The sequence below is a fragment of the Trifolium pratense genome, linkage group LG4 (assembly GCF_020283565.1).
Source record: "Trifolium pratense cultivar HEN17-A07 linkage group LG4, ARS_RC_1.1, whole genome shotgun sequence".
In the NCBI taxonomy this organism is placed as follows: domain Eukaryota; kingdom Viridiplantae; phylum Streptophyta; class Magnoliopsida; order Fabales; family Fabaceae; genus Trifolium; species Trifolium pratense.
Genome location: NC_060062.1, coordinates 30,555,464 through 30,576,114, shown reverse-complemented (window position 1 = coordinate 30,576,114; position 20,651 = coordinate 30,555,464). Strand labels below are relative to the sequence as shown.

At 32.6% G+C, this 20,651-nt stretch overlaps 2 protein-coding genes and 1 long non-coding RNA gene across 11 annotated transcripts; 1 reads left to right on the top strand and 2 right to left on the bottom strand.

Moving 5' to 3' along the window:
• The first annotated feature begins 3,392 nt into the window (after nt 1-3,392).
• Nucleotides 3,393-5,463, top strand: LOC123881873 (zinc transporter 6, chloroplastic). The gene is made up of 2 exons (XM_045930626.1): nt 3,393-4,214; nt 4,841-5,463. The coding sequence occupies exons 1-2, from the start codon at nt 3,546-3,548 to the stop codon at nt 5,153-5,155; spliced, it is 984 nt and encodes a 327-aa protein (XP_045786582.1). The 5' UTR covers nt 3,393-3,545; the 3' UTR covers nt 5,156-5,463.
• Nucleotides 5,464-10,541: 5,078 nt separating this feature from the next.
• On the bottom strand, nt 10,542-15,080 carry LOC123920070. Of its 8 annotated transcripts, XR_006813405.1 has the most exons (13): nt 15,046-15,080; nt 14,399-14,480; nt 14,134-14,163; nt 13,849-14,001; nt 13,463-13,676; nt 12,668-12,846; nt 12,510-12,589; nt 12,257-12,408; nt 12,051-12,156; nt 11,690-11,759; nt 11,485-11,525; nt 11,342-11,388; nt 10,542-11,266 (listed from the first exon to the last, which is right to left on the bottom strand). It is a non-coding gene; the product is annotated as an uncharacterized LOC123920070 (long non-coding RNA). The 8 variants fall into 8 exon arrangements; XR_006813406.1 differs by lacking the exon at nt 14,134-14,163; XR_006813402.1 differs by lacking the exons at nt 14,399-14,480; nt 15,046-15,080 and having other exon boundaries at nt 13,849-14,144.
• Nucleotides 15,070-16,500, bottom strand: LOC123920069 (eukaryotic translation initiation factor 5A-like). 2 transcript variants are annotated; one of them, XM_045972201.1, is made up of 5 exons: nt 16,187-16,499; nt 15,741-15,860; nt 15,629-15,643; nt 15,235-15,337; nt 15,070-15,122 (listed from the first exon to the last, which is right to left on the bottom strand). In XM_045972201.1, exons 1-5 carry the CDS (start codon nt 16,223-16,225, stop codon nt 15,091-15,093), a joined length of 309 nt encoding a protein of 102 aa, XP_045828157.1. In that variant the 5' UTR covers nt 16,226-16,499; the 3' UTR covers nt 15,070-15,090. The 2 variants fall into 2 exon arrangements, with proteins under 2 accessions (XP_045828157.1, XP_045828156.1); XM_045972200.1 differs by having other exon boundaries at nt 15,095-15,122; nt 15,615-15,643; nt 16,187-16,500.
• Nucleotides 16,501-20,651: the final 4,151 nt, after the last annotated feature.

The window sequence follows — 20,651 nt, the reverse complement described above, 5'->3', positions numbered from 1 at the left end:
TTCTTCGATCTCTAGTACGAATTTTGCAGCAACAAAAGTTGGTAAGGGATCATGTTGTCGATGCAGGTAACAAACCTGGCATATGTGTCGGTATAGGAAGAGATCATTTTCAATACCAAACGGGTGTTGGAAACCGAAGAATCAATGTTTGCAAGTTGATCAGAAAAGAGTTTGAGACAATTACAATAGGCTAACTTTGGTGGAGGGTGTTGGAACAAAATTGAGATTTATAAATTCCCCAATCATTATTAAAGGTTTTGATGATAACAAAGTATTAAATGTACAATTGGAAGTACTAAAAATTGTTGTTAAGTATGCAGAATTATTTTGAAGATAAGTTCTGAAGATATGCTCAGAAGTTGACCATTCAGAGGTTTTGAAGGCTCAGAGGATACCAACGTTCAAAAGTTGTGAACTTCAGAAGTTGGAGGCTCAGAAGATGACAAAGCGTCTGCACAGATCCTTGATCTTTTTGAAGACTAGGCTATGTAGTTTAAATCATTGTATCAACACGTTTATCAACGATAAAAGCAACTCTACAAGTGATTCAAGATAGTCTTCTTACACCATCCCTAGTCTTAAGGAAGGAACGTGGTGTATCTTTCTTCTTAGCTAAGAATGGAAAGTCTTTTCTGCATCAAGCCAAAGTAGCTGAAACTCTTGTTCAGATTTAGACGGTAATTCAAATCCATGTCAAGACAATTTCAACGGACAATCTTATCTTCATCAACGGTCATATGCAACGTCTATCTTTGATTGCATATATATACAAGACGTATTTCTGTATAACAACACACTCACGCGCAATCATACGAATTGAAAGAAACTCTGCACACAAGACTTAAGTTCTGAAGCTCTGAATATTTCATATTCTGATATTTGTTTAAACACATTGTAACTTATCATACTTGTATTTGGTTAAGTCTTAGGTGTATTCTATATACTTTCTTTTATAATCTTTGTGATTAGAAGTCTCTTGTTAGTAGTAACTTGAGAATTTGAGTAGGAAGTCTCTTGTTAAGTGTAACTTGAGCAAGTGTTGTAATCTTTGTGATTATTTTAGTGGAACTCTCTTGGAAGTGCAAGAGGACCGGACTACTCTCGATTTGTGAGAGGAACCAGTATAAATTCTTGTGCGTTTTTATTTCCTCTCACTCCTTTTATATTGTGCTTTAGTCTTTATCCGCTGCTAACTCGAAAAAGTTTTTAAAAATACTAAAACACAATTCAACCCCCCCCCCCCCCCCCCCCCCTTCTTGTGTTTTTCCACCTTCAGAGGGAAAATCCTAAAGGTTTGTTTTTCTAAACTGGTTTTCAAGTTAAACGGCTCTTGAATGTTTTTTGTCGTTGAACATGGTAGCAATGTGAGGATATCTTGTGAGATGGTGGCATACATCCATTGCAATACAACAACGTCTAGACGATTCCAAAGCTTAGAATCTATAGCTTTGAGGCTGGCTGCCGTGTGGATTGCTTTTGCATCAGTAGGAGGGATGATATGTCGAGCACATTATAGACGTGTGCTTACACTTTAAATAGGGCATACCAAGAGAGATAAAGGTAGACCAGAATGATTGACTCGACGTTGTTAACTACGAAAGCGGGAGTGCAATTTTGTATTTCCTAGCAGAGTATAGATTGATTGGTTGGTGACTAGGGATGGCAAAAATAAACATACCCGCAAATATCCGCAGATAAAATCCGCCACGGATACGGGACAAATAACTTAATGGATATCCACGGATGAAGTAAATGGATATTTTAATTACCCGATACTCAATTAATATGGATACAGATTTAATAGTATCCACGTCCGCGGATACCCATACCCGCTAATAAATAAGAAAATTACTTAAATATCCTTAGTTATTAAATATAAAAGATGATTTTATATTTCACGTAACTTTATGATGAATTTTATTTTAGTTAGAAATATATGTATATTATTTTTTTAAAGAGAAATATATGGATATTATATTAAGTTTTTGTAAAAAGAAGAAAAATGAATGTGGTGACATTGTTGTAAATTGAAAGTGAAATGCATGAATATTATTATATATATATATATATATATATATATATATATTTTTTTTTTTACTTCTTTTAAGAAATTTTAGGTATAATTAGAAAAAAAATATTTATTTAAAAAAATTATCATCCATGGATATCTGTTAATATCCGCGGATATCTCAAAACCTACGGATTACCCGCTTAGTGGATACCCGCACGGATATGGAGCGGATATTAATATCATATTTATCTAATTGAGTGGACACGAATATCATACCATCTGCACTGCACCCATGGATATCCATTGACACCCCTATTGGTGGAAGTGTCATCACAATTATTTGAGAGGGAAGAATTTTCAGCCATGTGAAGGTGAGAAGGAGGGGGCGACAACTTGGAGAGGTGTTTTCGGGTTTATGGATCAAAGAAAGCTGATACAATGTAAGAATATAATTCTATGTCTTTCATTAATATGTTTTTTTAATAATATACGATGTTGACTAAACTATTTAGAAAACTAATAATGTACTCCCTCGGTTATAAAATAAATAAAAGTAATGTATTCCCTCCGTCCTTAATTAAGAAGCAAATGTCACTTTTTAAATATATTAAATAACTAATATATTTACTCCACTTTTTAGACTAGATATATTAGTTATTCAATGTATCTAAAAAGTGACAATTGCTTATAATTAAGGTCAGAGGGACTAAGTAAAAGTCAAGTTTTCAGATTCATTGAAAAATTGATGAATATGGTTTGTAATACAGACCTGATACATCAATTATTCAATAAATCTGAAAAGTAAACTTTTGCTTATAATTAAGGATAGAAAAAATATAATTACAACAAATCAATGTATACTAAATATAGACATACTCCCTCCGGTCCTATATTTAAGAAAATTTTTACTTTTTAAATTCATTATAGAAATGATGTATCTAGTTTATAATATTATCTAGATACATCAATTATACAATGAATCTGAAAAGTAAAATTTTTCTTATATATAGAACTAAAGAGGGTATTTATTTCTATTCATATTACTCCCTCCGGTCCTGTATATAAGAAAATATTTATTTTTTAAATTCATTGTAAAATATATGTATCTAAACAACATTATAATCTAAATATATTAACTTTATAATGAATCTAAAAAGTAAACATTTTGTTATATATATATATATATATATATATATATATATATATATAGAAGTAGAATCGGAGAGTATTCAAAATCAGAATTAAAAAAAAAAAAAAAAAAAAGAAAAAAAAGAGATGAGTTAGTACTATTGGAAATTTGGAATGATTCAAGATTCCAACACGTAACCATATAAAACTACTTTTATATTGTACCCCACATTAATGCATAATCCACAACAGAAACCGAAACTGGTCCACGTCATTTCATCACTCACTGATCCCTTTTCCTCTTCATCATCCTTTAAACCTTCCTCGTCATCTTCAACTTCAAAACCCATTCCATTACCCTCCCCATTCACCACTTTCTCTCTCTCTCTCTCTCTCTCTCTAATCAATGGCAACAACGGAATGTTCTTCAACAGACCTATCTCCAACCGCTTGCCGCGACACCGTCGCGGCATCAAACCTCAAAATAATCTCCCTCTTCGTCATCTTCATCACAAGCGCAATCGGCATGTCAGCCCCCGTCCTTCTCGCCCGTGTTTTCCGGGGAAAACCGTTATACGAAAGAGCATTAGTCTTAATAAAATGTTTCGCGGCAGGCGTTATCCTCTCAACATCGTTAGTTCACGTTCTCCCTGACGCGTACGCAGCACTCTCTGATTGCCACGTGGCATCACATCATCCATGGAAGGATTTTCCTTTCTCGGGATTGGTCACTCTTATCGGCGTTATCCTCGCTCTGTTTGTGGATCTTGTTGCTAGTTCGCATGTTGAACACGCGCAGTACGCGCCTGTGAGTGCGGGTGAGAAAGAAATTGGAGTTGAACTTGGTGGTGGCGGTGGTGGTGGTGATGGGGATTGTGAGAGAGGTGAAGAATTGATTAAGTTGAAACAGAGATTGGTATCGCAAGTTTTAGAAATTGGGATAATATTTCATTCGGTTATAATTGGTGTGACTATGGGTATGTCTCAGAATGTTTGTACTATAAGACCTTTGGTTGCTGCTTTGGCTTTTCATCAGATTTTTGAAGGGATGGGTCTTGGTGGTTGTGTTGCTCAGGTTAGTGAGTTCATTTTTTCTTCTTTTTCTTGTTTTACTTTGAAATTTTTTTTTAAAGATAATGGATGAAGTTAAAAAGTTAATTGCATGTTTTTTCTTTTGACAAAGTTAATTGCATTTTTTTTTTTTGGGATTGAAGTTAATTGCATGTTTTGTTGATTGTGAAGTTGGTAGAAATATATATGGATGAAGCTTTTGTGATTTAAGCTAACATGTAGGGGACATTTATTAATGTATTTAGATATAAAAAATTTAAATTGTACAAGTTAAAGAAAATAGTTAGTTGTTTTAATGATGATTGACACTGAACTTGCTAGAGAAGATCACAGTTCGATTTTTCGCAACTACAATCGGGAGGACGCTGAAACTACTTGATGGTTCCGAACCAGATTAGGCAGTCCAGTGGGCTGAATGCTGGTGTGAACAAAAGAAAAAATCAACATATAAATATAGAAATAATAAAAATAAATAAATATAGGCAGGATTTGACATATCATGAACAGTAAAAATATAAATAATAAAAATATATAATGGCTTAAATTATAATTTTTTTTTTGACAAAAAGACATAAATATATTACATAGTTTTGTTCTAATTCATATCTTACCATTAATTAATAATTACAGGCAGGATTTAGCTATGGAACAGTGGTGTACATGTGCTTCATGTTTTCAGTAACAACCCCAATGGGGATAATTTTGGGGATGGTATTATTCTCATTGACAGGTTATGATGATAGTAACCCAAATGCCTTAATAATAGAAGGGTTACTAGGTTCAATTTCTTCAGGAATTCTAATTTACATGGCTCTTGTTGATCTCATAGCAGCTGATTTCTTTCACAACAAGCTTATAACCTCTGATCCACGTTTGAAAAAGGCTTCTTTTGTTGCCTTAACTATGGGTTCTGCTTCTATGTCTATTCTAGCTCTTTGGGCTTGAACATTTTTTGTAACTTAGTTAAGACTAAATGTGTTTGTTATCCATAAAAGTTGGTATTTAAAAGCATCAACAAAGTAACGCGAAATCGCAAAAGAAATGTAGTTTGAGGGATATGGATTATCTCTAGAGGTGGGAATAGGCAAGACCGAGTTAGGCTTTGCCAAGCCTGAGTTTGACCTATGACCTATCATAGACTTATTTTTTAGGCCTGAGCCCGACCTTTTACAAGCTTAACATGACATGTTAGCCTGTTTAAAAGCTTATTTCTCATGAACATATTTAAATAAATAATTATATTTATTTTTAAATATACTTCTGAACTAATAAACTGATGTACTTTTGATATTTAACATGATATTTTAGAGATTTTGACTATATATGCCATCATATTTCAATTCTAGTTTAGGATATAATACAATTATATATGTAAAAAACTAATGTAGATTAATAAACTTAAACTATTGAAAAAGTTAATAAATTTATAATATATTCAAAGTAAATTTTTTAATATATAAATAATAATAATAATAAAAATATTATTCATATTAGCTTAAATAGGCTGGCCTAATAGGCTAAAAGACTTTTTTAATGGCATGCGACCTGACCTATTTAACCTGATCCATTTAACTAAATAGGCTCATAAAAAAGCTTTGGTCTGCTCTATTTAAAGAAATAGGCTGGCTCGGTCTGGCCTGTTCCCCTCTAATTATCTCCCTCTTTTTTCTCTCATTCACTCATCGAACTCTTTTATCTTTCTGTTAATTTCACTCTCTCACTTCATTAAAAAATAAAAAAGATAATCAAGAGAGATAGAAATTTATGAAAAAGAATGAGAGAATCCAATTTGTAGTTTGAGCTTGTGAGAGGGTTCTTAGACGCATGGATGAGGTTAACAACCGTCTTAAATGCTTTGTTTAAGGAACACATAAAAGAAAATTGTCATCAAAATATTAATCAAATATTGTTTAAGGAACATATAAATTATTATCACACGGGATTGTAAAGTGTTGTATCACACAAATAAATTCATTCCATTCTCATGCGTTTTTTTCACCTTTTGAATGGTGAGACATCACACTTTACCCCTCATTAGAAATTACACGAGCAGATTCATTCTCAAATTCCTCCTTTTATAGCCTTCACTTCTTGACTTAATGGTCTCTCTTTGGTCATCCGAACCCATATATTAGATTTTGCTTCAAAGTCTCTCACTCCTCACTCTCATTCATATGAGTACGACAACGTGTGGCCGTGGAGATAGTTTTCCTTCTTCAGGGCAGCTCATTCGCCTACAGGGTGCATGGAGTTGAGAAGTGCTTTTGAAAGGTTGTCTTTCATACAGGACGTGTAGAAATGAACATGTTTAGCTTATGCTATTGCTTTGTGCAATTTGCGCGACAAAGTCATGAAGCATTTAACATAAGACCACATCAAGCCGATCGACCTGCATAACCAAGACGAGGGTGAGCTTGATATGGTTGAATCGAGCTAAGACATGGCTTGAATAGTCAATCTAATGGTATGTCATATTTGATTGGTTGAGGCGAGCTTGGCATGATTTTAGTAATCAAACTAGTGTTGAGTAGGACCTGTATGGTTGAGTCTAGTATGGCACGACTTAGACAGTTAAACTAGTGTAACCTTTATACTAAAATTGGGGGTTGATTTCGAGTCTTGTGGGACTAATCCCTCGAGCCTTGTAGAATTTAAATGGATGATAAAATTTTCCTAAAAGTTTTAACACTGCTGTATGCCCAAGTCGGAGATCGAACTCAGTATCTTAGTTAAGTTAGAAGAGGTCTGCGTTATTTCATCTAAGTACTCTTGGGTAGATCGAAATTAACTTCATTCGATAAGATAGTGTGCTCAAAGTGAGCGCTAGAGTAAGTGTGTTATTAACTCTAATATAAAGTTTATGTACAATATGTCTATGTTAATTGAATCCAAAAATATGCTTAACGTTTTAACCAAAAAGAAAATGCAATGCGTGCTACCGATCATACCAGCAAAGTGGAGGATGGAGCAATGCGGGTGCCATTATGTCACTAAGCAAACCCAATTTAAAGAATCACTTTTTTTTTTTAAACTAAAGTATCCCTTTCTTGTCTTTTTTTTATTGACACAACTTGTCTTGTTAAAACATCTTATTTACACAATTTAATTTGCTTCTTGAACTTTTGGTAAAAGTATTACACATATTCCACTAAATCTTGTTTTTGTTAAAAGATAAATTGGTGGAATCAATTTTGGGATCCTGTGATCTTGATTTCTAGTGGCTTATAGGTCATTTTCTCCCATAGAGTTAAATAATTTTGTTATCTTGTTCCACTTTCCGTATATAACTGTTCAACTTCTACGATATTGGTGAGACTGTTGAAAGCTTTTAGTTAAATAAATCAAATATTCCAATTCAATAAAGAATATGAGCAAAGATGCGGCAGAAAAAAAAACATGCATATGGAAGAAAAACCGTACAGTACACGTCTATTTGTTGAATCCACTTTCTAGTCAATGCGATAGAAACACCAAGTATGGTTACAACTGAAAATTATTTAGACACAATGAGAAAAGTGATTAAAAAATTAAATAATGTTTATTTTTTAAATAAATAAATGAGACGTATTTAGGTGTGTATGTTTAAATTGATAAGTATGGTTAGAAAAAACCTGCTATTTTTTATTTATTTATTTATTTTCTTAGTTGTCAACAATAAATCAACCAAATCATTTGTAAGTCTGATCGAATATCTTTACCAAAAACATCAACATTAAAAAATTGCATGACATGACCATTAACAACATTGGACATAGGATCATTAACACTTAATCAATTGAGAACTTTCCTTCAAATTACTTGAGAAAAATTGCAAAAAAAAGAAAAAGTGATTAGAAGTTTCTTCGACATCAAATGCACCATTCCGCGACAAACCAGGTTATCTTTTTGTTGAATCTATTATTTAATAACCGCCGTGTAAAAAGAGACACCTTAGTACCTTACATGGAGCAATCTTGTTCCAAACAACATCTTTATGAACATCCAACGCTATCGAACCAATATGAGTTAACAAATGATAATTAAGTTCCACTAACCGAATAACATATACTAGTGAAAAAAATGATTTTTTTTTAGTGTTATTAATGTTATTTGTAATTTAAATCGATGACAATCCTTTTGAATTTTTTGGCATTTTTTTTTAAATAGGGTCTATTTTTAATAATTTCACAGAGCCTTCAAAAAGTTAGAGACGCCCCTGCAAACAAATTATGACGTCATCTCCACCCCTCACACCCCTCCCTATCCTACACAAATCTCCCCCTCCCCATCCTACACAAATCTCCGCCATTGTAAAATGTTTTTAATTAGCAATAGATAAATCAAAAAGTCGAGTAAATCTATCGTTAAGAGGTTCCTCACACCAAACAATTATCTTTCAAAAAATTGGATTTGCTTACCATTACCAACCATTCTACTAATGTTATTCGCTCAAACCAATGACCTACACTCAAATCAAACCCTTCTCTAACATCACACCCATCTTCCAAGCCATATTTAGTAGCTAACACCTTAAACCACATGCTTGTTGGAACAAAATTGGTTCTAAAAGCCCCAAATATAATCTATAAGTTTTGATGATAACAATAAGTATTAAATGCGCAATTGGTAGTAATAATATTTACTTTACGTGTGCAGGATCTTATAAGCAAATTCTGATCACTATTAAGTTCTTAAGGAAAGAAATAAGTTTTTGAAAGGTTTCAGAAGCAAAGATGATTCAAGAGGCTCTTTACATCAGAGGCAAGTGTCCATCAGAAGCAAGAAGTCATCAGAAATGACCAACACATATGCGTTGATAAGTAACTATCATGCCAGATCTTTACATAGAACGTTGGGATTATGTAAAATGATGAAGCCACTCTTAATCTCAATGGTAAAATACTCATTTTGTTGATCTTGGAAAGTTCATTTGACGGTGCTTTCTTGATTAAGCAAAATGTATACTTAAATTAAATCAAAAACAAAATTGCATTGCAGAAGCAATCATGCAATACAGAGAATGGGAGGGAAAAAGAAAAAAAAAAAAAGAAGAGTAATTCACTTTGTTTATGTTCCTAAAGAAGCCATATGCAAGAGAATGAAAAAAAGAAATAGATGAGAGAAGAAGTGAATGCAATGAGAGATGAAAAACTTGTGTGGGAGTGAGAGAGTTAATAATTAGGGTTTAATGAATGATGTGGGCTGGGCTTATAAAAGAAACCCATGATATATTATTTTAACTAGACGGCTGCCCGTGCGTTGCACGGGTTCGGCGGAGCATGATTTATATACCAATCATGGTTGCTATGAGCTAAGGAAGCTAGTCATAAGCATATGGAAATTTCTTAGGGGGAGTATCATTTATATATCAATCATGGATGCTATGAGCTGAGGAAGCTAGTCATAAGCATATGGAAATTACTTCGGGGGAGCATCATTTATATATCAATCATGGATGTAAAGGATATGGTGCAATATGGATATATCATGTAGTGTAATAAAGTGTACAAATTATGATAGGTTAGCGCAAAAAAAAACTACGAACCATTATTGATAATTATGGTGCGAAAACTAAAAATTTAGATAAGCGGCATGCAGAAATTACAAACCTTTGTATCAGGAGTGCATAAAAATTACGAATCTATGTGAATGCTCAAATATCGAAGTATCATGAAACTTATATGACACAGAGATTAAGAAACTCTCTGTTAGAAGATGACCTAAAACGCAAAAATTAATAAACTCTATTAGAAGGATACAAAAATTCTGAACCATTGTGGATACTTGTGTCGAATAAAAATTATAAATCTCTATCGATATATAGAGGTTGACATATGATGCAGAGATCAAGAACCTCTCTATTAACAGAAATTCTATAAGTGGCGCGCAGAGATCATAAATGTCTATATTGTAAGCACAAAAAATTTACGAACCACTGTGGATACTTGTGGCGTGAAAACTAAAAAATAATATTCGGGACGCGCAGAAATTACAAATCTTTGTATCAAGAACGCATAAAAATTATGAATCTATGTGAATGCTAAAATATCGTAGTATCATGAAACTCTATATGACGCATAGATTAAGAAACACTCTATTAGAGACTGACCTAAAGCGCAAAAATTAAGAAACTCTAGCAGCGCGCATAAATTATAAACCTCACTATTAGAAGGATACAAAAATTATCACAAAAAAAAAGAGGAGGATACAAAAATTACGAATCTATATCGATACTCGGAGGGATCCCTTAACCATGGCTCCATGATCATAACCTGGCTTAATCACATTGAAGTCTCATAGTAGTGCTAGCATTAAATTTCACCCAATAATAAAAAGTGTCCTTAGCAAAAAAAAAAAAAAACATGTTTCTAACATTTCTTTCAAAAATGAATAAAGACAGTATACATGATTGTATATGATAGTTTCCTCCTTTCAACCAAATAATGTGATTTAAATATCTGGCACTTCTCCAAAAAATTAACCAATAATAAACATTGGATTATGATAAAAGTCATGGCAAAATTAAGATACAGATTTTGATGATCTAGGTTTATATGAAATATCTTCTTCCCCAAGTAAAAGTGCCTTCAAAATCGCCTCGCCTAAGCCACTATAATGTACAATCAAATGACCACCATCTACAACTTCATGATATTGTATCCATGGTAGCTTCTCTGAAATGAATCTTTGAATTTGAGAGGGTACTACTTTATCTTCATAGCCCTGCCAAATGTGAACTGAACTTCTGTTATTGTGAGGGAATGGATTACTAAGCTTCATTGGGTCAAATTCCCAATTTCCAAAGGCAATCATCCAATCACCCCTGAGTGTGTCAAAAACAACCTGGTGCCTCAATTTATCCTGCAAATAGGAACATACAATTGCCACAATGACCATCACAGAAGAGGATTGCCGGATTGAACTGAGTTGAAATTTGGTTGGTTCAACTGGTTCATTGTTTTCATTTTTATTAATTACTTGTTTATTAAGTCATTTGGTTCAAGCGGTTGGATTGAATCAATTAAACCATAAATAAAGGTTTACTGATTCGATCTCTAGTAGCCAATAAGAAGTAATCTGCAAATCAAAAAATCTGAAATGAAAATCTAAAAACCAAATTGGAGATATAAAGAGATGCAAGAAGAGAACTACCTCTTATAACAGATGATCAAAACTTTCAAGCTAGATCAAAATCCACCCTTTATTTGCAAAAACACAATCTCATCAAATGTTAGAAAATAAATCATCAAATAATCTATAGAAATTTCAAATCTTCTAGGGTTGATTCCTCTTACCTACAATAGCTTTGCTTGCACAAGGAAGCTGTATAGCAGGCCTGCATATCAAGGTCAAATAATAAAGCAGCACACATCACTAACATGTTTTGGTAACTTGATTCATTAGCTTAACATGAATAATTGAACATAAGGACTCATTCTATATACTAAACGATTAAATGCATGCTTTGGGTTTGTATAACATCTAAGCTGAAAGACATACCGAGAAAGATTGTTTCTGGAAAATATGTAAGCTGCATTTACAGATGATGCAGTACCAATTTTATAAGAACCTGAAATGGATGAACACGTGGACTTTCCAATTAGAAGCAGACAATGTAGGAAAAGCTAAGTAGGAATTAATCCTTAAAGGAAGAAAACAATATATATCATTTAGCCTATCAGTTGCATCTGAACTATACAGAAAATGACTAAACAACGGAGGGGGAAATTAAAAGTGAAAGTTTCGTAGCTTGAATTTTGTCACCCTAAAATAAGTGTGTTTAGGATATGAAGTTCAAAATAAAAGCATCAAACCATATACCACATTTCAGAAAATGCAAATTAAATGGTGACTACCATACTTGATGATCTATAACTCTCGCACTTCTGGTGCAGAATCCTCCTTCTGTGGCCAATGCATGTCCCATAGCAGCAGTTATAAGATCTAATTTCTCAACCTGCAGCACACTACAACAAAAAAAAAGTTACAAAATGAGTTTAATTGAAAGCAAAGTGGCAATGATTGAGAACAAACTCTGTCTTTTTCTATAGGAATGAAAGAATTTACATCTTTATCAAGGAAAATCATGTGGAGAGCCCCTTCTTCTCTCGGATTAGCACGATCTGGTGTAGACCAGAGATTAATTACTCGAACTCTCAATTGAAAATCAATTTTTCGGCCAGTAATCTCAGAAATCTTAGTCATCTTCACATATATTCCTAAAAAATCAAAACACATGAACAAAAAAAATATAAGCAGGATTGCAAAGAATAAAAAGTAAACTGGTAAGTGCAAGAATAAAATGGTAATGTGTATTGACCTGAGTTAGCCATTTTGAGTGAAAGAAAAGGGATGATATGCAAAATGTATTTGCTGGTGATGGATAGAGCGAATAAATGACTGGTATTTATAGAGAAGGATTTGTTAATATAGTAAAGTATGCTCAAATAATTAATATTATGTTTATGCATTTTATACCTGTATCATTGTCTAAGGAGAGATACCAAAAACAGGGAGATAAAGAAGACTGGCATGAAACATTCTCCTAGCTCTTTCCTTAGTACGGTCTCTATAAAATGAAAACGTTGCGGCGCTTATTGCAAGTGCAAGTGCAAGTGCAGTGGACTCGAGACAAAACCATCCAGAAGTCACGCCCCCTATTGACATGTGCAGAAACGTGAGTCTCAAGATTCTCAATGTGATCAAAATATTCACTTTTTGTTCATGTTAATAAAAAGTGAAACTTTCTAATATTTCAACTGACTGCTTGTTGAAATCCAATTGAAATGGTGATTGTGTAATATATCCTTATTTCAAAAATCAGAGTTGGCAAACAAACTTTTCATATGTAAGGTCAAAGGTTCTATATGTACCACAAATGTTTTTTGGAACAAAACATATGAATTCAGGGCCAAGACAATAGTAACTATCATTATTACAAAACCAAACACACTGGATTTAATTTTAGTCATTGTCTCTATCTAACTCTCAAAGCCATGAGCAAAAAGACTAAAAATTCAGGGAACTCAGAGCTATACTCTTTGATTTGATTGAAGTTATGAACTTTTTGTTTTATTATAAAATTTTATTCAAAATTCATACAGCTCCATAGGTTTCACAGAACATAATATTAATTGGGACAAATTTCTTGATGGGGTTTTGACTTTAAAATCCTATTGAAGTTTATAATCACTTGCACCAGATAACTGAGACAAGAATCTCAAGATAAAATACTGATTAATATATTTCTAGAAGAAGAAAACATCTACTCACAATCATATGCCAAAATACCCAAAGGGATTAGATATATGGAGTTCCTCATGGCCACCAATGCTGTTTTCCGTCCAGATGGATCAGCAAGAGAGTACATCTTAAACCAAAATTTGCAATACACCAAAAATGTCAATAGGTAAAGGGTTGAAATTGTCTTCAAAAGATCCTTTAGACATAGCTGCTTCAGCTGAATGATAATAAGCAGCTATGATTGCTGCAATGAAAAGAAGAATGGAAAATGAAGAATAGGACCTTGCATCCATTTTGATTTTGGTTAGGAAGAGAATGAAAGGTAGGAAAAAAAAGAGGCTAGAATAAAACAAACAAAGCAGAAAGCAACAGGAAAAAAATCAAATAAATAGAGTATAGAAAGTAACAGAACAAACCAGAGGAAAGAAGGAGAAAAAGGCTTCATCACCTCCATCGCCAAGCACGGCGGTGTCACCGCGAACTGCCACTGCAACTCTCTCGGTCGGAACTCTCTTTTCCTCGCCGGTATAAATACTCTATACATGTTATTTCATGTTTTTCAATCAAACCTGTAAATCAAATCAGTAGCCAATAAGAAGTAATCTGCAAATCAAAAAATCTGAACTGAAAATCTAAAAACCAAATTGGAGATATAAAGAGATGCAAGAAGAGAACTATCTCTTATAACAGATGATCAAAACCTTCAAGCTAGATCAAAATCCACCCTTTATCTGCAAAAAACACAATCTCATCAAATGTTATAAAATAAATCCACCCTTTAGTTCTGGTGTTAGTGTTCTATATTTTGATCCACATCAATCATAGAATGAGATCTCATAATTCAGAGGTCTATATTTCCTAGTTTTCAGACAAATCCCTATAATGTACCAAGCATCAAACTCAGTTATATTGACCTTGTGGGTAGACATCAAACTCAGTTATATATACAAAAAAAAAACCATTTACCTTGCAGAGCGTCGATGGCGGTGAGAGCACATTTGGGTTCAGTAAACTCCACAAAACAAAAAATCATAGCCTTGTCCCCACTCTGCAGTATGCATGATCATGTAAACACAATTAAATATCCATATTAAATCAAGAAAAATAATTGGTGTATATTAACATTCTATACTAAATATATTAGATAAGATTAGCTATGTATCATTAGAGGAATGTCACGGCAGGTGTAGAAGCAATCATATATAGACTCAAAATTATGGAAAACATTAGAAATAAAATTGTTTAAAGCATTTGCCAATTGCAATCAATAGATAAACAATAAGCATGAATCAAAATCATACATAGTATATACATATGAATGCAAAGGAAAGAATAAGTTTGAACTCATCTATCAGTAACATACATAAATCAGAGCATATGCAAGAATGAACTACTCGCAGTGTTGTCAATCATGGATTTCATAAAATAGCGATTTGTTCTAATTCCTCTACACTACAATGTTGTAGCACTACTATAGCTACTATTTAACAACACTTCGTACTAAATTGAGTATTGCCTAACAATATCATATTGTTGAAACAACCTATCAATGCAATCAAACAACGTCTATACAATTTAAAACCCAAAATTCAAAATTAAGTTGCGCAACCTACCGCATTAGATGCATCTTCAGCTGCCCTAAATTGCCTAGACCGTTGCTAGTTCATTTTAGCCCTCGATGCAACACCATCTATACAATTCAAAACCCAAAATTCAAAATTAAGTTTTGCCACCACCACCAACAACAACAATAAAAAACCATTAAAAACTAACATTCAAATCAAAACAGAGAGAACACAAACCAATAGCCATAAACAACAGCTTCCTAGGTCGCACCATGTTAAACAACCTATTAATGTAATCAAACATACACTCAAGCACCTCCTGGAAAGGCGTCGGTGACGGCTGCAATCACATAAATCAAAATTAATATCAAAATCATTCAAAACAACAATAATAATTAATTGGGATTCATTCATAATGAGAAAGAGAAACCCTAACACAGAAACCTGCAACACAAAAGTGGTAGAAATTTTTTCAATTTTTAATAATCAAGTGACGAAGAAACCTTGTTATGGCTAGGAATCATGTTTTAAACTTCAAAATCACAACATATACACAAATTGTCCCCAAAAAAATTCAATTTTTAATTAATCAGAAGAAGACAAACAAAAACATATACATATCAGAAGAAACCTTGACACGAGGAACCTGTTGTAACAACAAACAAACACACATTAGTTAATCAATTAATTAGAAATATAATCCAAACCCAAAAGATAATCTCATATTAAAATGAAAATCATACATCACAGTTATGAGTAGAAGGAACAATATTTTCAAGTTTTTGTCCAGTGAAGATGTCAATACCAACAAAGCAACACTTAACATGATGTTTTCCAGTTTTGGAAGTTGAAACTTCAACAACCTGTGTCCAACACAAACAAACAAACCCCACAAAACATAAATCATTAAAAATCAAAACTTAACTTTGTTTTGCACAAAATAACACAAAATTCATCTGGTATTTGATTAAGCATAATCCAATTGATAAAAATTCAATTTTATCATTGGAATGTTTTCTGCAAAAATTAAAAAAAAAAACCGAAAACAGTTTGAAAGAGAAAAGAGATTTTTCTAGTCAACTGAGTTTATTGACATCCAAAGATCCAATTTCATGGAGGATTTCAAACATGCAAGATCAAAATTTGAGGAATTGAAATTTGGGGTTAGGGTTGATGATTTTCGGCCTACCTGAGAGGGAGAATAACATGATTCTGATGACGGCGGCATCACCGGAAGCGGAGAGGACGTTCTGATTCGGAGATTGATTTGTAGGTGGTGGTGGAGGCTGTGGTGGATGCGGTGGTGGAGGAGATGAGACAGGGAGGAGAGATGAAAGTGTGAGATGGTGAGAAAGAGAGAGGGAGCGTACGAGAGAGAGAGAGAAGAGAGAGAAAAAAAACTTTACAAATGAAACAAATTTGGGAAAAGAGAAATACATATGTCACTGGGCCCAATGCATGTGTAACATATTGCTAGTATGTGGAAGCTTCTAGTTACCTTCTCTGCATCACAACCCACACACTTGTCATGTGAGGCTTTGCATGGATGACATATAGATGGTTTCAAAGTTTACCAAACCTTGAGCCAGGCATGTGGAACATGATCATTGGGCCAAGACAAGAATATGGTGGCAATACACAATTGGACATGAGGCAAGGTGTGAAGCATTGATTGGCTAGATGATTAGGGTTTGCAATTAGGGTTTCCCAATCCATGATCTTTTATGTATATTATAGATTATAGATTTATTAGATTATTAGCTCTTATAAATAAAAGATTCTTTATTTCTAGTTTCTGCGCATCCGGGTGTCACACGTACCCCGTAACGTTCCAATTTTACCCCTTGCAAATAGTTAAAGTTGGGAAAAAAAAAGAGTTCGCATTTTATAAAAATCAATTTTTTTTTGTCCTTTTCACCATTCTTTCAACTCCAATTAAACAATTTTGATTGAAACACATTTTGCAAATTAAAGTGTGAATCCTTCATTCACATGCAAGAAAATATGTCTTGAGTTATTTTGGATATCCAAATTATAAATAATATAGCATATGATTATATTTCGACCTTTGTAAATTCCTTCCGTTCTCCGCCAATTCTTTTTTTTTTCTTCCATTGTCTTGTATCTTTAACTTCCTTCTTCTTTTGTAATTTATACGTCGTCTTCTCCTACTTCTGAGTCAAACAGATAAGAAAAAACATGTGAATGAAAATAGATTGACATTCCTCTTCTCTTCTTACTCGGCCTCCTCTTCCTCCTAGATATATAGTATACTTCTTGTTTTTTTCTTTAACAAAAAAAAAAATTACTTGTTTCTCTTCACTCTTCTTGTATGATGGTGGTGGCAGTGTGAAAAAAAAATGTCTTGCTCTCTTTTTTCTTATTCATTCATTTTTTGTCTACTAGAGTTAGTCCAAGTTCATCCATCGATTTTCGTATGGTCGTTAGTCCAAGTTCATCCATCGATTTCCCTAATTTTCGTTCGTTCCACAAAACCAAACACACACTTATAAAGTGAAAAATACTAACACTAATAATTAATTACTAACTTATGTCATCTAAAAAAATATGTTGTAAAAATTGTTGATTGGATACTACAAAATTTCCATACACAATTTTAAAAATCTAAATTTATATTATTCTATTAATTGAATTAATAAAAGTTATTTAAATTAATAAAAGTTTTAATCTAGTACTATAGCACAATTTGTTTTATCATAAAAAAGTTTATTCAAATATTAAGTAGGAAACTGTATTTTCGGCCAAGAATATATATTTCTAAGAGCAAAGTACACCTATGTAGAGTATCTTTCTATATACTATAGAGTATGATCGATGTTATATAATTTCAGCTGCATCATAATTAGCTAAGCCATGCAGACTATATAGGGCCAAGTTCTGCACTAAATAATAAATAGTGCAAAGGAAACGTCTCAATGAATGGCCTCACTTGTAAGGAGTTTGTTTGACTGCATCATTTCATTTACATAGCTGACTGGGATCATGCAAAACAACTTCTAAAAACCATTGACCAGAAAACATGGCATTTTGTTCATAAAGTTTTCTCCTATTAAATTAAGGATATATATTATTAACTCCAGCTTAATATAATAGAAGTATAACACTAATTTAATTTAGAGGATGTGAATTCATTCTTTATAGCATTGATATTTTTAAAATTATATTAATCGTCTTCTGTCAGTCAATTAGGTCTTTCAAATTGTTTGGCATGCTATGAAGCACAAATATGTTTCTAAGGTGTTAATATTGTCGGGATGCAAAACACATTTTGAACATGATCAACACTTTATCGACACATAGACACCTTTCAATCAAAAGCAAAATTTGACTCGAGCACATGTTAAACATGTCATGAGCACTCGTTAAGAGAATGAGCCGACACTTTGTTCTTAATTGGTCAAGGAAACTTCCCGAACACTCTAACCCTAGATTAGATAATTTAATTTTTTTGAGAGATAAATAAATAACAAAATGATGCCCCTTATATGTTTTTGTGACTACTTATCATAGTAATAACATGTTGCAATTATAAGAGACATATGATTCATCTTCTTATCTTAAGTTAAGACTATGGATTGCATCAGAAATTATTCCTCTTACTTTAGTAATTTTTTTATTCGTGATGGTCATTATTATTACTATATCTTTGTTTTTATAGAAGGATTAATCTTAATTCTCATTTTAGATTTTTGTCATGTTAGTTATATATGTACATCAATAAATAAACGTGCGTGGTGTCCTAATGTCCTATCCTATGTCATCAGTTGTGCCGTGTTGTCCATATCGTTTCTGATGTTTGGGGCATAGCAACTTAGCAAGTACTAAAAATAAGTGATTAAAAATTTTCAAATTTAAAAATAACTTCAAAATTTGGTTAGAATATTCCTAAAACTATGTTGTGAGTGAAATGAATAAGGGCTCGTTTGGAATAGTTTATCTTTAAGCTTATGCAAATAAATAAATTTTATGTATTATTATAAGTTTTTTAAGCTAGTTTATGAAAAAATAGCTTATAAAAATACTGATCTTGTTAATAGAACATAAATTAAAATAAAAATTTATTTATTTTTATAAACTATTTTAAATAAGCTCAAAAATAAACTATTTTAATCAGCCCTAAATCCATTAATACATCCTGTATTTTGATCTTGCCACATCACATGGCCCTGCATTTTGTCCTTGACTACTCAATTATTAATCACAATGGAAACAAAACAAATTAAAATAAAGCCTGGACTTTCAGAACAATGAATTGCTGCAAAAAAGTGTCATAAGTTATTGATAGATAATGGCAGACACTTGTGGCCAAATAAGTAGTAGTACTTCATTTTGACTTTTCTTTCTGTTTGACTTACATGAAGCCTTTCTCTTGGTCTTGGCACCTTATTTTCTTTACACACAGAAAAATTGCTAAATTCATTCTTTGCAACAGAAAAATATTAGCCAAATTGAAGGTGGTTTGGTCTAGGAAGCTTATATTAATAATATCACTCAAGTGTGTTTATTGTCTTGTTTATTTCTTCTTAGAATTTGTGTATTCAATATTTTAAAATTGTAAAAAGTTATCATTCTAATATTAATTTTCTCTTTAATTTACTTCTTTTAATATACTTAACAAGTACTCCGAGAATAATATTTAGCATGATGTGGTAAATTAAAGTTGTGTTCAGATGTCATCCCTTAACTCTTAATAGTTTGATCACAAAAGGTTGGCGTAATATTGCTTGCATGAGAATGTCATTAAAATTTGTAAAGATTAGTATAACATCTATAGAGACTTATAAATCTTCCTCTAGTACAAACTTTTAAATTCTTCAAATTGGACCAAGCATGCCGCTTCTGGCTGAGTTGATAAGCTAAGTGACAACGAAGGAGTATTAATTTGGGAAACAAATTCTCTGTGTTGTAATTGTGAAATTGCAGTCACAGCTCCAGCCGTCCGATGTTAATAAATGATTGATCATATATGTATTATCTGATCTTAAATCGACGATCAAGATTAATTACTGTGTGACCTCGTGATAATATCACAAAAACAAATCTAAATCCCTAATTAGGAGGTATATCAAGTTAACTAGTGACATTAAAGGAATATTAATAATTTAATATGTAGGTGTGAAGTTTAAATGCATCGTTTACTTATAAAAAAATCTTAATATTAAAGAGTGTTATGATTAAACTTTGACCGATTTAAATGTTTGACTGATGCAACTTTAAAGAGTATATGATTTAATTCTTTTAAATGAAGAAAAATAAGAGAAAAACTAATATAAGCAAGAAGAATACTAATATAAGCAAGAATTGAATCTAGCATAACATGCGGGAAACTAATATACGGCCTTTAAACGCAAGAGCATCGACATAAGAGTTTGCCTCACGATGAATGTGATTAACATGGATGATCCAATCTGAAAGGTGGATAAGAGAGATAACCATGTGGAGAAGAGATTGAAGATGAAAGATGGAAGTAAGTCGATTGTTGATCATATTGACGACATGAATTGAATTAGTTATTATTATTTTTTTGAAAACTTGGTATCCGGCCTCAGGACCAACTAATCCAAGGGGACCAATCTCACTGCCCACTTGCAGGAGCCCCATTTAAAGCCAGAGTTTTTTTTTTTGCTCTGTAT